At 39.3% G+C, this 16,181-nt stretch overlaps 1 protein-coding gene across 2 annotated transcripts in view; it reads right to left on the reverse strand.

Moving 5' to 3' along the window:
- Positions 1-16,181, reverse strand: part of MYLK (myosin light chain kinase) — a 191,066-nt gene that overhangs the window by 33,864 nt on the left and 141,021 nt on the right. For both annotated transcript variants that reach the window (XM_056495971.1, XM_056495970.1), the window contains 3 exons: positions 12,322-12,372; positions 10,611-10,738; positions 7,315-7,468 (listed from right to left, as the gene is read on the reverse strand). In XM_056495971.1, the coding sequence (XP_056351946.1) occupies positions 7,315-7,468; positions 10,611-10,738; positions 12,322-12,372 (333 nt within the window). The remainder of the gene's footprint in view (positions 1-7,314; positions 7,469-10,610; positions 10,739-12,321; positions 12,373-16,181) is intronic.

Below are 16,181 nucleotides of genomic sequence, written 5' to 3' on the forward strand. Positions count from 1 at the left end.
CCTTGTGGGTCACTTCCAACTCAGAATATTCTGTGATTCTGTGAAAATTCCTTTGCATAAGCAAAGGGACTTTCTCTCTGCAGAGGTGGTGAACCCACAGCTCATCCAGGACACCCGTGTGACATGAGACTGTGCTATCTAGACCTCACTGCCTTCTCCACATGGCTCAGTTTACAGAGCCCTCAGAGCACAAGAACCATTCCAAGAGACCAAAAAAGGCAGCAATCTCCTTATCTAACTGAGTGCAGGGAAATGGAAATTGTTCTGCTACTTGCTGTGAGGGCTGAGCCAAGGCAAGGCAATAGAGTGTGCTGTGCATTAAGAGCTTGCACGGCCCTGGCTCTTAAGCAGAGATATTGTTCCAGCAGAAAGCCTCTGAAAACTGAGAACAGTCTCTGAACACACAGCCTCTGAAAAGATTTTTTTTTTCCTTTCTTTTAAGAACAGAGACAGCACTGAAGCAACGTCTCTGACGAAGTTTTCTTTATCTGTTCTGAAAATTGGTTTGTTTTCTTTCTAAATCCAGTTATCATATTACTGTATAATACTATTATTAGCTATTGTGATATTTGTCTGCCAGATAAAGAACAGACAGAAAGAAACAATTTAATTCCATTCCACAAGCTGTTTAGCCAGGGAAGGTATTTAATATGCTGCAAAAGCCAGTTGAACACTGTCCATGCCGACAGCACTGGCAAAGCTTTCATTTGAAATCCATCAGCAGGAGAAAAGCAAAACCATAAAAGGTCATAACTGAAGTCGGCACTATCGCTGACAGGGCTCGGGGTCATGGCAGAGCTCGCTGCTTTGCTTGGAAAACTACGCCCTGCTGCTCTTTTCCCAAGGGAGGGGAGTGCTGCAAGTAGAGATGTTACCCCTTAACACCTGTGAAACTAATGTACACCCTGTATGTTACTGTACCACAGCTTTAGGATAGGATAAAGTTAAACCAGAAAATGCCTGCATTCTCCTGCTAAACAACCCAAGAGAAACTGAAATGAATGTGAGTTTTCTCCTAATGAAACAGCCTCCCCAGCAGAGGCAAGGACCCCATGGTAAAGATCTATTAGTTCAGGCTTTGAAATTTACACCTCCCCTATAAAATACACTGCAGAATACACTCAGCACATTGCTCCTCCTGACAACTCTGACATAAAACTAAGTTATTTAAAAACTGCCCTTTTGAGACTTGTGGATAAAGCAGCTCACAAATACTGGTGGCCCAGAGCATCTCTTTGTGCTATTGGGGTAACTGAGGCATGGAAGTGTAAAATGACCTTGCCCAAGGACACACAGGAGAATGGAGTTGGGAACGAAACCAGAGCTCACCACTCCCACGCAAATGCCCTCAGCACAAGAACATCTCCTTCTGCCACAGGCCTAATGGAACAAACAAATATATAATGCATTCTCAGGAGCCTTTTTCTAAACCATCTGCTCCTGAGCCTGAATCAACAAGCTGTTCAGATTACTCATGTGCTGCATGTTTGGTATCTGCTTTGATAACTGATTGAATTAGAGCTCCCAAACCTGCCCACTGAAAGGCAGAGTAAATTTTAGGAGTTTTCCTAGTAGGAGTATCAGTGGATTAGTATCCACTGGAGTGAATTTGGGTCCATGTTTGCGTGCAGGAGTTGTGATTAATCATTTTTGAGTAACTAGGTAAAATACAGGAATTTTGTTGAAATCGTCAAGATATTTATTTTCTTCCTCAAAAAAAAGCTGAAGGTAAGCATCAGAAAAACAACAATGCATGGAGTTCTACTGGAATTTCTAACAGAAATGACATTGAAACTATATGGCCATTCAAGGGATAAACCTGGATTAGTGTGCCAGCACTGATGCATAGAGAAGTGTAAGCTGGTTTTCCTCTACACATTTTTGTCTTTCCGTTAATATTCAGTTTTGGTACGGCTGCAGAGTTTTGCCACTATGCATTAGCAGGAAGCTGACAGTGGAGGTTACTACACTCTTGAACTACAACAGCAGCAGCATAAGACATCTCTTCCTTAACCACCAGTGTAGTTACCCTTTAACCATAAAACCAGTGACAAAAATACTCCAGCAATCCAGAGGAATTTGAAAGGTTGAAGGTTACGAGTGAGTCCACCCACATGTTGTTAGGAAATTCACTGCATTCTTGACCTGACTGTAAACAGGGAATCACATGGATACTGCAAGATATAATCTGATGCTTTTCAAAAGAAGAACTTCAGAATCATTTGTATTTGCACTTCTGAGCTGCAATATTCAGTGTCAAAATGTCTGTGGATGTCTCGCTACACTGTCTGCTTCCCAGATGTCTGCACTTAACTTTTCCAGAGAGGGAACAAACACAGAGCCTTGACCACTGGGTCCTCTCTGTCTGAGTGGTGAGCACTGTGCCAGATTTCTCAGCATCTCACACAGTGCATTCACAGTGCTGAAAGGGTCACTGTGCACTGCTGGTTCTGCTACCACATTTCCTTGTAACACAGTTTTTGGGGCAGAAAACAAATGCTAATAAAGCTTGCATATATGTGACTTGTGGAACCAGAACCAAGCCCTTCATAGCAGCAATTAATAATCCTACCATTACATTCAATGACTATTGAAATTAGTGATGATCAGACCTTGTTCTCAAGTAAATTTGTATTTTCTTGTTTGTGCTTGGAAAGACTGCCCTCACACAGATTCTGCTAAAGGCATAGAAGTAACACCTTCCTCACAGAAAGTAACTTCCCCATCCCAAGTCAAGTATGGAATGAAGTAGAGGAGCAGGTATTAGTGAATTAATCTTATATTACTTGCATGACTGTGTACAACATGTTTAGATAGATATAGATATATATATATATTTGTGTGTGTCCTTGAGTACTTGGTTTATCACTTTCCAACAGCAGAGAAGGCTGCAAAACACAGTTCATGCACCAATGATGACAGTAACAAAAACAATTTAACTTTTACCTTTAGGCCTCTCAGTGTCTAATGACATTGCTCTCATTCTTTTGCATACACCGACCATAGAGCTTACTAATCACCATGATATTTATATATGAGTGTTTGTGTATAATACATATATAGATATACACATATACACACAAAATACTACATCAGGAACAGGAAAAATCCCAAAGGATTTATAAAAGACAAATAAGGTTGGTCAAAATCAGCCTCCAGTTAGGTAGAACGTGTATTTCTGCTTCTGCTTTTAAAAAAGTAAAGGACAGCACTAATATCCAAAGTATTCACTAAACACTGATCATCAAAAACCCCTGAATAGTAGGCATGGAAACATGAAGCAATATGCCCAAAAGCATGTGGCAAGCTTGTGGCATAGCTGCAGAATAGATTATTTCTCTAGTGCCAGATACCCTTGTTGAATACTGTGTTTTCTTACTCTTTGTCATAGTACCCAGCTTTAGCCAGTAGGAAAACCAATTTTCTTTTTCAAGGGTGGTTATAGACCTGGGGCTATCACACATCTAAAATGTTCAGAGTCATAAATTTGATAAACAGATCAAATACATCTAATAAATGGCACGAAAGGAATGAATATTCCTTGCTGTCATTGTAAAGTGAGGGTTCTACCTTGCCTAAATCAGTTATATTTTACACTAAGCTCCTCACTGGCTCATTTAACAGCTTTGGCAACACAAGTCCACTTCAATCTGACACACTGTCTGCTATAAATCATTAGCTCAATCTCACATCAGGCTGTTTTGATTTTGGAGCAGAAACATGTTACAAAATCTCCCTTGAGAGATCAGTCAGCTAAGGAAATTGCTTATTTAAGAGAGCTGATCCTAACAACAAAGAGCTCAACATGGACATTTTGGGACTAGTCAACCCTTTAAAAGAAGACACTGCTTAACTTGGATGTCTCACAGACTTGCAGGTCTCCCAATATTATTAGTGCTTAAACAAAGTTACACAATGAATCACAAGGCTCAGTCCTTGTGGCTGCGTGCTGTGTGCTCAGCACCACACCATTATTTAAAAAGTTTGCTTTAACTTTTTATGTCTCAATGCTTCTGCTGTGTGGATTGCACACAGCTCACACTGGAGGCTGAGAGTAATGGACATTTTGTTCATTGACATTCATTAAAGGAAATAAAATTCCTTAGAATGAAGTTGGGCTTCTTTCAAGATCATCCTTTCCCATGGCCCAAACTGCATAAAATCATAAACTATTTAAATGCTTTATGTGTCAGAACCCTTGCACTGTTCAATTAAGATTGTAGTTGAGGCCTGAGTCTGACAGTTAAATTTAAGACTTTGGGAGCTAAAATCAAAGGAATGCAGGGTATCTTTGTTTCCCTAAATGTCATTACTAAAAATAATTTCTACAAATTGTACTCAGATAGAGTTTACAATCTAAGACTCAGGGTTTAAATCATAGCAGGATCATTTCTGATTTGAATCCTGGCAGATAAGCTCAACCCTTTGTCCTCTGATTGGAGGCTAAGTTAATGATGGGGTTTTTTTGTGAAGAAATGTCTTTGACAACTGCAACTATAAAAGAAACATCCAGGATGGTTTTAAATACCCTCAGGAAGGTCTTCAGACCTTCTGTTCAAAGCAGGATCAGCTATAAGGTCAGACCAGATTGTTCAGATGCTTATCCAGTCTGAACTTGAATACCTCCAGGGATGGAGACTGCACAACTTTGCTGGGTAACCTGCTCCTTGCCATGTGTTCTAGTCAGAATTTAATTTGAGAAATGTTTATTGGAGTCTTTCACATAGGAAACTTGCCCATCAGCATGAAGACTTTGAAACCTACATGGGTGTAAGAGGTAATAATAAAACAAATACATCTTTATTTCCATATTTATTTTGTTTTATATTTTAACAAATGTCTTTGATTTGCTAAAATTCAGAAGAGCCAAGCCTGTTGAGAAATGCAGCACTAGGTCTGCTCAGACACACTCCTCCAGAAAGCAAGTGTTCTGTATTTGTAATTTCAACACATTCAAGGCTCAGTTGAGCAGTGTGGTCAGGCTGCAGTGTTTTAAGCACACAACACATGCATGGATGTGCCTTTTCTCAGTAAGCTCACAGGGAGGCAGCTCACACAGAATTTAGAGCCTTAGTGTAGAGGGCTGAGGCAAATAGAGCTGATCTCTAACACCAGACTTCCTCCACCAATACTTGTTCTGAAAGTGGGGTCGGGGCAGGCAGGGCAAGTTTCTTACCAGTACTTGGGATGGAGCAGAGAGAATGGATAGGCAGGAATTTAGGACTAAGGATGAGCTTTGGTAGACTCAGAAGTCTCAGGTTTTGCATATTCAGAGAAACACAACTTTCCTATTTTGACTGATTTTGGCTTCAGAGAAAAGTACCTTCCAACTCCAGCAAACATTTGACACCTTTAAAGGTGCAAACAGTGTGAAGGATTTTATCTCACTAGTAAGATTCTAACCCCCTTCCTAGAAGGAAGACATTTTTGCTCCCTTTTCCCACATTTTTGAGTGCCCATATGGAAGAAACTGGCCTTAAAATGCATGTGTAGCAAGCTGGGAACTGTGAGGCCTTGTCATGCCTTCAGCAGTGCTGACATCAGCTAGATGTCTCACTGAAGAGCTTGGCAATTTTACAAGATGGAATTTATTCTTTTTAGTTGGAAACAGAGAGCTTGTCATCAGCCAAAACACATGGCAAACTCCTGCACATTGTAAGGATTCCTCACCCAACTCTCCAAAAAGCATCTCTGGGAATCCCACGGTTCTCTGGCACATTTCTTAGGGAAGAGCAAAGCAGGAGGCTTGAGATGTAGCTTTATAAGGTTATAGAATTCAAAGACTTTCAAACCAATTAACTCCAAAGGATATAAACCAGCGACATATAATAATGAGTCAAGGCTCACACAGTAACAAGATAATAGGAATTGTCGGCCTTGTGCAGCTAAAAAATCCATCTTGCCCAGTAACCTGTACAATTAGCTACCTGCAGCAGTTGCCTAGGAAAGAGTGAAAAGGAGGGAAATGCAGAGAGCAGTTAATCTCCTGCCATTCTTCCAGCTGCTCATCAGCTGTATTGGGGTTTTGCAGCCAAAACCTATACACAGACCAATGGATATGTTTATTCAAGAACCAGTGGTGCTCATTTTTAACCTAGCTGTACTTCTGACCTGTACAACCCACTGTTGGAAGGGACAGTACACTTTATCTATGCATCGTGGGAAAAATACTGACTCTACTTTCTTCTGTTCTTGAATTCTCTGGCATGTTGCTGGAATCTCCTTGATATTTATACCATCCAGTTGCATTTAACTGTAATTAAAGCCACAGACTGAAAGGAATTAATTTAAATAATCAGGAAGCCTCTATTGACAATATGTAGAGCAACGTGCAATTGAGTCACATTCAGTGTGCTTCAGTGGAAATTGTACCTGAAAGTGTGACTGTACTTGTTAAACCTTGTATGGCATTCACTGATTGCTGGGATGAATCTCCAGTCCAGCTTGGGTCAAAGGTGTTTTGCCATTGGTTTCATTGGAGTCAGACATCCATCTTTGGCCTGACACCCCCATTTCTTGCCTTGCTCACACCCACTGCCAGGGGCTGCCAGGGCACCACCTTATGTGATACCCTCTCTGCAGGCCACAGGTAACTGAGCCCAGAAGCAGACCCATCCCACAGACACGTTTTAGCCAAAAGTAGAATCAGTATTTACTTGTGGAACTTCCCTGGGTTTCCCTGGAACCTCTTGGCTGTGAATCCACACCAAGGCAGGTTCAATTAGCCCTTTCAGAGATAGATGTCACAGATCTAGATTTTGGCTGATCCTCACTAGGCTGCAGTTTTATCTCCAAATAAATTGCAACCATCTGCCAGTCTACATCTCTGTGCAGCTGTCCACAGTCTGCTACAACAAACCTGATGGTCTGGGAGTGTCACCTGACAAGGCTGTTTGAAACTTTATGATACCTGTGTAAAAACCCACAGATGAAGGGCTCCATTTTCAGAACAAGCTGCCTTTACACTGCTTTCTGTCCCTGTGAAACAATAGACGATCGTAGGAATTTAAAATGGAGACATGAGCTGTTTTTATCTTGAGGGGAATTTTTTTTAAAGCATGACCTATTTAATGTATTTTATACCTCCATCATCATGGAATTAGGAATTTTTCCAAATAAACACAGTATAGCCCTACTGATCTTGCTCATAGTCCTTATTACAATGTCACTGTTCATTTTCTGAAGTACTAGCTTTTATTTCAGTCTTCTTAACTGATTATTTTATTTAACCTGTTGCATATCATTATATAAAATGAAAATGTAGACCAATGTCTGAAGAATAAGTATATGAATAAAATATTATTATGGACTTACCAACAACTGTAAGGTTGACTTGTGCTTGTCTGCTGCCAAGTTTGTTGTCTACAACTAGGGTGTAACATCCACAGTGCTCCTGCTTTGTTGATGATATTGTTAGCTTGCTGCTGTTTTCAGCATTCTCAATTTTAATATATTCATTTTCTTGAATCTGCAAAATTAAAAGAAAAATTATGTGATAGATTTCTTTGTAACTGAAGAGCTCAAAGCACAATGCAATGTTATCTTATTGAGTGTTATCTACAGATAACTCTATTACAGAAGTGGGTATATGCAGCTGTGTAATCTGTTATGTAAACTGTGTAATCAACAGAAATCACCTAGAAATGCAGTGAAACATCATAATGGCTCCAGTACTGAGAAGACCACAGGGAGCACTAGGATTGCTGGAACCCCACTACGGAACAGGAGTGCCACTTTTTAGCTTCTCTTTGACAGGCTGAAAGTGCAAACTGTGCAATTGTCAAAAGAGCAAAGTTTGGTCTCACATATATTAGAGACACCACAGTGGAACAAGGGTTTAGCCTTAGTTCATTTGCCATTTCCCCTCTGCCCAATGTGCAGACCATCCATAGCTGTGACTTTCCTCTTGTTTTAACCAGGCTTATTCTGTACTTCCACACAAACCAGGGTTACAGTTTCTTGGGTTTGAACACTGCAAGACAATGTTGTATGAAATGGAAATACAAACAACAGCTGTACAGAGAGACATTCAAAGAGGAGATTGAGTTTTCCCATAGCATTTTAATTTTCTGGAGAAGTAAAAATCCAAATCTCTGCTGAATACCATAGGCATATTATGAACTAGTTTTTAATTGAAACAGAGCTATCATAGCAGAAATGGCCAAGGTGACTTAGATTTTAATCAGCATTAGCTAGAGACACGACAGTTCTTTAAAAACCTCATAATGGTACACAGCAATTATAGAAACTGTACACTGTGTTCTTATGAAACAGACAACATAATGTCAATGCCCTTCTTCCTCCCACCACTTCCTTCTTAGATAAGTGACTCTTCCAAGCCATTCTCAGAATTTAATTAAAAATGAAGGCTATTTAGTTTGCCTTATCTTGTCCCATATATTCAGAGAAGAAGAAATCAAAATTTTAAGAACAGGACTTTCCCTGCTCTTTCCTCAACTGAGACAAAACACATGCACTGCTATCTACCCAAAAGTAACTTTAGAAATATTTTCCTACAATAACTCAAATAGAAAGTTAGCAAATGGGGTTATGCAGGGTTAAATTATACTGAAAGTTGTTCCACCCTGCTGACATAATTCTGAGATTCTAAACTGTTTTGTATGTTTTGCTTCATTAAAATTGGTCAAGGGGTGATGGTAAAACTAGATCTGCATTATTCAGAGAAAGCCCAGAAAGGATACAGAAGAAGCCCTGAAGAGATACAGAGAAATCCTTGAAAGGAAGAAGAGACAGCCCTGAAAGGATGCTCAGTGGTTTGCAGTGGTTGTAGGGAACGTGGGTTGGACCCTTGGGATCCTGAATGTCAGTCACTGGTCATAGTTAGGAAGCTTTAACAGCTGGCAGTGTTCAGTGATGGACTCAGATAATGAAACAGCTTTTTTGGGCTTTCCAAAGCTTTCCAAGACTTTCCAAGTCTTTCCAAGGCTTTCCCCTCTTTAGCTCAGCACAGTTCCAGCACCCCTCCACTACACTGCCATGGCACACAACAGTATGGGTCACAGATTCATGATATTCCCTTTCTTCAAGCAAAAGATACTCTTTTGGAATATACCTGAGAGAGGCCACTGTGGCTCTCCTGCACACAGTAAATGGTTCCCCTTTTAAATTAGTAAATGAGAGACTGCTGCCCTCACTTGTCCTCCTACAGTGATTTGTAACCTTCCTGAAGCCTTTTTTCTTTTGTATCTCATTCACCAGAATGAATATTTTTAAAACTTTTGTAATTTTAATTTATGATTTTGCAATACTTCCCTTGTCTCATAATGGATAACTAAATATAAAGATGGTAAAAATAGCATTTTACAAAGGAGAAAATATCTTGTATCATAGGTTATCTGATATGGGCATTAGGAGCTGCTAGTCCCTGTTATCACATAGGTCTTGCATATGTAAAAGGCCCTAAAATCTAGATAAATAGGATTGTTGTATTCAACAATGACCTCAGAATTCTGCACAAATCAGAAACTCACTTTTGAGGGGTACATTTTATCTAAATGTTAAGACATAGCTTAGTAAAATCAAACACTGAATGTCACTGAAGCTTCTGAGACCTATGTTTTATGGAAAGCAGTGGTTAACTTCAGTCCTGAAGCTAAAGAAATTTAAGGAAATAGAAGAGTTCAGGAAAAAACCCACCCTTTCCCCTAAAGTAAGAGGTTATTTGGAGTTAGCGAGGATGGACTCTGGAATACCCTTTGCACTAACAAACTGTTTTGAATTCTTTCAATTAAATGCTGACATGTCTGGATTTAGAGTCTAAACTTCCTTCTAGGAGGAGATGTTTTTATTTGTTTTCTATAGAGTGCATAACAAGTTCAGAATGAAATAAACAGAACAGCAGCTACACTAGATATTTGTACTTGCTCTGTCCTAACGTGACACTTCGTCTTCCAGTCTGAACTTGCATATTGGGTTATTTGATTTAAAGTGATTTTAAACAGCTTTGTTAAAGCAGCTCTCTTTAGACACTGCCCTTATGGACATGTGATATAGTTAAAAGATATTAATTCAAATAGAAGGAACTTTAAACCTAGGGAGTGAGGGCACTGATGGCATGGATTGCTGTTGTGACCTGTGTGGTGACATTTGTGTTGCAAGACAACTCACTTAAGTTTTTTTATGTGGTATTTTGCCCCTATGACATAACTTTAGACCAGCATGAACAAAAAAGTGGCCATTTTCAAAGAAGAGAAATGTCCCTTGTGACAGATACTTTTCAGATACCTGTATCTTTCCCATCACTTATCCTTTAATTCACGGTCTAAGGCTTTTCACAAAGATACTATCATTTGTTATGAGAGGAGACAGGCAGCAAAGGGTCTAAACTGTACCAAGAAAGATTTGGGTTTGCCATTAGGAAAAAAATTCTAACACTATGGCCATATAAACACTGCAATAATTTGCTAATGAAGGTTGTGAAATCTTCATTAGTGAAATGTTTTCAGTAGAGGTGAGGAAAACATCTGCAGGAACAACATGGACTTTGCCAATTCCTCAGGGAGGGAGATGGAAAAATGGGAGATAGTCATTGGTGTTCCTTTCCAGCTCTGCCTTTTGAATGATTGTTAAAAAGAGACCAGAAAATTTACCTGCTTACGGAATTTCATCCAGGTGCAAGTTATGGGTGCTGTTCCTACCACCTTGGCAAACAATTCCACTGATTCACCTGCACGGACTTTTCTGTCTTCTGGGAACTGAGTAATCTGAGGAGGAGCAGCTGGAGGGAAAAAATGAAATAAATTAAATATCCATTTAAGTGACTATAAGTTTTTTTAAAATTCAAAGCACATACATTTCTCAGCTCAACTGTTTCAGAGCAGCATTTGAAATCCAGATTAGCAGTTACCTGTTGCTTGCAATGAAAAAAATTCAGTGGATTTGTTAAATCTAGGGGAGTGAAGCAGTAACAATTTACCCATCCACAGTTTGCTCATGCAAGACCAAGGTACAGACATCCAAAAGACAAAAACATTGGCACGCACCACCACTTCCAAATATACAGCTTATGAAATTTTGTTGTGTGTTTTTCAGAAAATTTTTTCTTTTGAACTTTACATTTTTGAAGAACAGCTCCAGCTAATTTCTTATCAATTTGCAGCAGAGGGGCTCTGCAAACCTGCTCCCTGATGTCATCAACAGAATTCAGAAAATTTAAGACTCAAGATCTGCCTATGAAGATTCTGGCTTCAGTAGCCAGATAAATATTATGTGGTACAGAAACATCATGAGAGACAAGGAAAGAAATTGATGTCTTTCTCCATCATGCTAAATTTTGCCATGAGCAATGATGGATCTTTTTGTTTGTGTATCACAGTGCTTCTTTTAAACCTTGCAGTCCCATTCATTCCCCTCTATTCCTGAATTCCTGCTCCTCTTCCCTCTCACTGCCTGAGTATCAATAGATGGCAGAACATCTCCTGCTAACAGTGCTCCTTCTGGCTCTCAGCTGTGCAGCTGAGACTGTCAGACTCCTGGTAGCTGCTCAGCACAGATGCCAGAAATATCATAGGCTGGACAACTCCAGGGTGAAACCTATACTGTTGCTTATGAAAGCAGCATGATAAAAAATTATTCATGTGTGTGTGTATTGTAGGGGAAGGGGGCAGACTGGAGGACATTGACAGAAATGGTAAGGGGCATTCCCTAATATAACAATGACCTCAGTGCCAAATGTGACATTCTTTACAAAGCACAGGGCTACTGGGCATGAAAAAGTGCTTTCTTTTCCTTGTCAAAGTAATTAAAACAAAATGGGCTTCCCCCCACTCTAGACTTGGCCTTTTAAAAGTGTTTTTGTTTTGAAAATATCTGAAGGAAACTAGGCATATCTGACATTGAATCTGGCATAGAAAGCAGCTTGAACAGGTTAAAAGTCTGACAAAGTTTTAAGACCCTGAAAACAGGTTCCTATAGAGGAAATTTCCTTGTAATTTTAAATATAGATAGTTTTGCCTTGGAGACTGCAAACACACAAACAGATTACCATAATGCCAGTGATAGGAAAAGTAGAATCTATCACCTTCTCTGTGGTAGCTACTCATGCAGAGGATTCTGTGATACACAGAAAAAATTATTTCACAGAAAGCCAAGTTTTGTTGTGGATATGCAAAAGGGCACAAGTTACACACTACTGAATCTTGCTATAGTCCATCTGAGAGTAACTTCTTTGGATGCTCATAATTTAATTCCTAGTACAGTGTAAACAAGTTTGACTTACCTACCATTTAATCACATATGCAAACAAACTTTGTAGGCAAACAGCTGCATTGGTAAATGTGGGTGAGACATGAAATAAATTACCTGCTTTTGGAGGAGTCTTTGGAGCTGGTTTCTTCTTCACTGTTGCTTCACCTAGTTAAAGAAAAACAAACAACAAACCATGTCAATTCAAAGGTGAGCTTTGCAAGGTACCAGACTAACCACAAACATCCATAGCAATGCTTTGTTGGCACTTGAAAATATAATATATTCTTCCAGCATATTAAATAAATAATTAAAAATACCTTTAAAAACCACTCTTATTATCCTGGGAGATCCTCAGAATATTCACAGCTGAAGCTGAAACTTTTAAAAGAATCAAAGAAATTTACACTTCTCCCACAATCTGTCATCATCCATTCCTTATAGCAGTTTCATAGGTGAGAACACTGGGCCAAGACCCATCTCATACTGAATTTCTGCTCAGATTTTCAGCATAATCAATGTTGAATGATCTCAGTAAAAAGTAGGGTAGTTTACACCATGTGCTGCTTCTCATACCACTTGTGAGCTCGCAAGGAAACAGCGATATACCAAAAGTAAATATTAGCAAGACCCTCTGCCTCATCCTCTTCCTTAAGCAGGCACAACATTTTGCTATATTCTCAAAAGAAAAGGTCATAGCTACAAAAATACAGCTTAGAACTTGTAATCTGGATCCATAAATTTTTGGAAGATAATGTTCTACAAATTGTGCAGGGTAAGTAGAAGAACAGCAGAGAACACATAGGTAGAAAATGGCTATTAACTGTTTTTCACAAAACAAGAACTAGAGGCCATCCAATTAAATTTCCAGACAGCAGGCATAAGAGAATCACCAAGTTAAATACAACAAGCATAATCTACCTTCACAAATAAGTAATGTTTTACAATAGAGAAACATAAACAGGTTCAAAAGGGCAAATTCATAGGAGTTATGCATTGTGGTGGCCATTAAATGCAACAGTCTGGATGCCTTGAAACCACTGAATTCCAGAAGTGAAGGAGTTCATTCCTTTTACAGCACTCTCTTTTTGCCTGCTATTCTAAGCATCCTGGTCAGAGAACGGCCTCTGCTGTGAAAGAACATTTCTTATTTTCTTATGCTCAACCAGGCAGTATGATTGAAGTTGTCTGGCTTTAAGATGTTATTGCCTCCAACAGAAGCAGCATGTGCTAAGTGCTTTTGAGTGTCTGGCAGACTATACAGAGGTGCCTAGTGATAGTCATAACAGATGCAAAAATTTTGAATTCTCCTTTCCTTTCCTTTCCTTTCCTTTCCTTTCCTTTCCTTTCCTTTCCTTTCCTTTCCTTTCCTTTCCTTTCCTTTCCTTTCCTTTCCTTTCCTTTCCTTTCCTTTCCTTTCCTTTCCTTTCCTTTCCTTTCCTTTCCTTTCCTTTCCTTTCCTTTCCTTTCCTTTCCTTTCCTTTCCTTTCCTTTCCTTTCCTTTCCTTTCCTTTCCTTTCCTTTCCTTTCCTTTCCTTTCCTTTCCTTATTTAGTTATTTCAAGTTAGAAAGACTGAGCAGCAAAATATCCCCCCGATTTCACCAAACCATAAAAGCAGATTTTTTATTTTAAGCCTTTTGGTTGCAGCAAACTACAAGCTGTGCATGGTCCCCTGGAACATATCATGTGATGCTCCATGAAACTCAGAAGCCATGAGTTGCAAAACCACTGTGGGAGTCTAATGCTATAGCTAAAACAACAGACAGATTGGTTTTTAGAGTAACTGGAAGAAGTAGGTGATGTGGTATAGGATATGAAAAGACCAAATGACTTTAAAATTATCTAATGGCTTAGCTGTCAACAACAGTGTTTATTCAGTTATGAAGTGAATATAGAAAAGCTTTTTCCATCTTCTTTCAATTTTTAAATAATTTTCCTAAAAGTATTCTTGGCATTTATATACTCTGAATTTATTGATTTCGTAGAAACCAGAAACACAAAAACGGAGAGGTGGGATATTCTCACTGTACTTATGGCTGAGACAAAAAAGAATAGTTGGACATTTCCCAAAGAAACCTTTCTTTGACAATGGCCAAACCAACAGAACTAGTTAAAGGTTTAGATGAGCACTTGTGAGGCATTTATCCCAGTATTACTGGATTACCAGGGTGTAAGCAAGGTATCTGTCCTGCCACATCATCCACGGGGACTTAACCCTCTTTAAGCTGAGGCCTTCAAAGAGCACAACTGCTCATTAAAGGGACACATTGCTTTTTGTGCCACCAACAGAATGACATGTGCCCTGGCTGCTGTGGTGAGTGACAGCAAATGCATTTCTACATCATTTTTCCTGCCTGACTTGTACAAGCAAAGGCAGCAAGTGGTGTTCTCAGAGCAGCTTTCCTCTTTGTCATGGTCACACCCTGAGTGGAAACTCTTATTTCAGGTTGGAGCCATATTATGCAGATGAAACTATGTACACGATCAGATGCCAGCTGGAGGGCCTGTAGAGTCTGGGCTCTCATCTGCTCTTAAACATCCTTGTTAATGGAAATAACCCATTAGTTATTCATTAGATGCATAACCCCATTTAAACTCAGTTATATGATTCAGAAACATGTAAAAATGTTTGTGTGTATACTGTATTTGACATCATATTATCTGCTTTTCTCTAAACTGAAATGAAGTAGCTGTTGGGTCTGTTCTCAGAGCTGCAATGGCTTTTAATACAAGCTACAATGACAGGAATTTGATTGCTTCCACTCTACTAAGCCTGATATGAACAGAGATCAATAGGGATGAAGAAAAACACCATTTGTCAAGTACCATCTTGGGTTACAAATACTACTGCTAATTTTCAGAAAAGAAAACCCAAAACAACAAATCCCTGAATCCAGTATGATTTTCACTCATGGATCACCCCTTGGCCTACATTGTGTATTAATTCCAGTACCTTAGTTAATAGGCAAGGTGCATGCATACTGGAACAACTATGCTTAAGCCAGTTTTAAAAACCCTCACCACAGTGAAGATTTCCATAGCAGCAAAGCAGAGAACAAGAACTGAACTGAACTGAGAGCTGAACGCATCACTTCATTCAGCTAGGGCACTGCTTTTTATATGTAAGTACAATTTTTTGGTTTAAATTTTAGTTTTTACCCACCAGGACATTATATTCACTTAGGATATACAGACTGTCACTGCACTTCATCAAACCATGTAGATTGCCAAGGGTTGCTGGAAGGTCTGGCTGAATATCCTGTTTTGCAGACACAAATAGCCCTGAGCAGAAATGAAAGGCTGGGGCAGGGTGGAAGGGGATGAGTACAAGGACAGGTCTCTGGCTCTGTGTAGCTGACTTCATTGGCTAATAGTGTACACTCCAATGTTCTTAGATCTTCCTTAAGAATACCAGCTCATCTTATGCTTCTCTTTGAAATGCAACTGTTTTGTTTTTTTTTTTTAAAGGCTACTGGAGACAGTGAAAAAAAAATCTAATAACATTACTCAAAGTTGACAAGGTCAAATGCTTGTTTTCATTAAAATATTTGAGCCTTTTGGAAATGTTCGTTCAAGTCTGCTTCTGCATTTTTTTTTCTTAAAGATGGTTTGTCTTTCTTTTGGTATTTACATTGAAAAGGGACGACGCTGAAAATCAGCCTGGAAGTAAAAGGTCTGATATTTCCCCCTTAAATGCATTTGCCTTCTAGAAACAACATAAACATTACAAGGCAGGTTTGCCTCTTACAGAGCTTGTTTTTGAGTGGGGGGACATAAAGCAAAAAGGGGAAAAACCCCATACAGGCTGGTAGTTGCCAGGCATTTGGTTGTGCTCTTCCTCTCCCTGATGGTGCAGTCATGAGAGCAGATATGCTTAGAAGCCTCCGTCTTTCTTTTTTGCTTCCCTTTTTTGGAATTTTACTAAAAATAGGAATAGCCCTCCCCTGAAATGGCTCTCTGCACAACTTGCTTTCAT

This window comes from Oenanthe melanoleuca, chromosome 7, assembly GCF_029582105.1.
Source record: "Oenanthe melanoleuca isolate GR-GAL-2019-014 chromosome 7, OMel1.0, whole genome shotgun sequence".
Lineage (NCBI taxonomy): Eukaryota > Metazoa > Chordata > Aves > Passeriformes > Muscicapidae > Oenanthe > Oenanthe melanoleuca.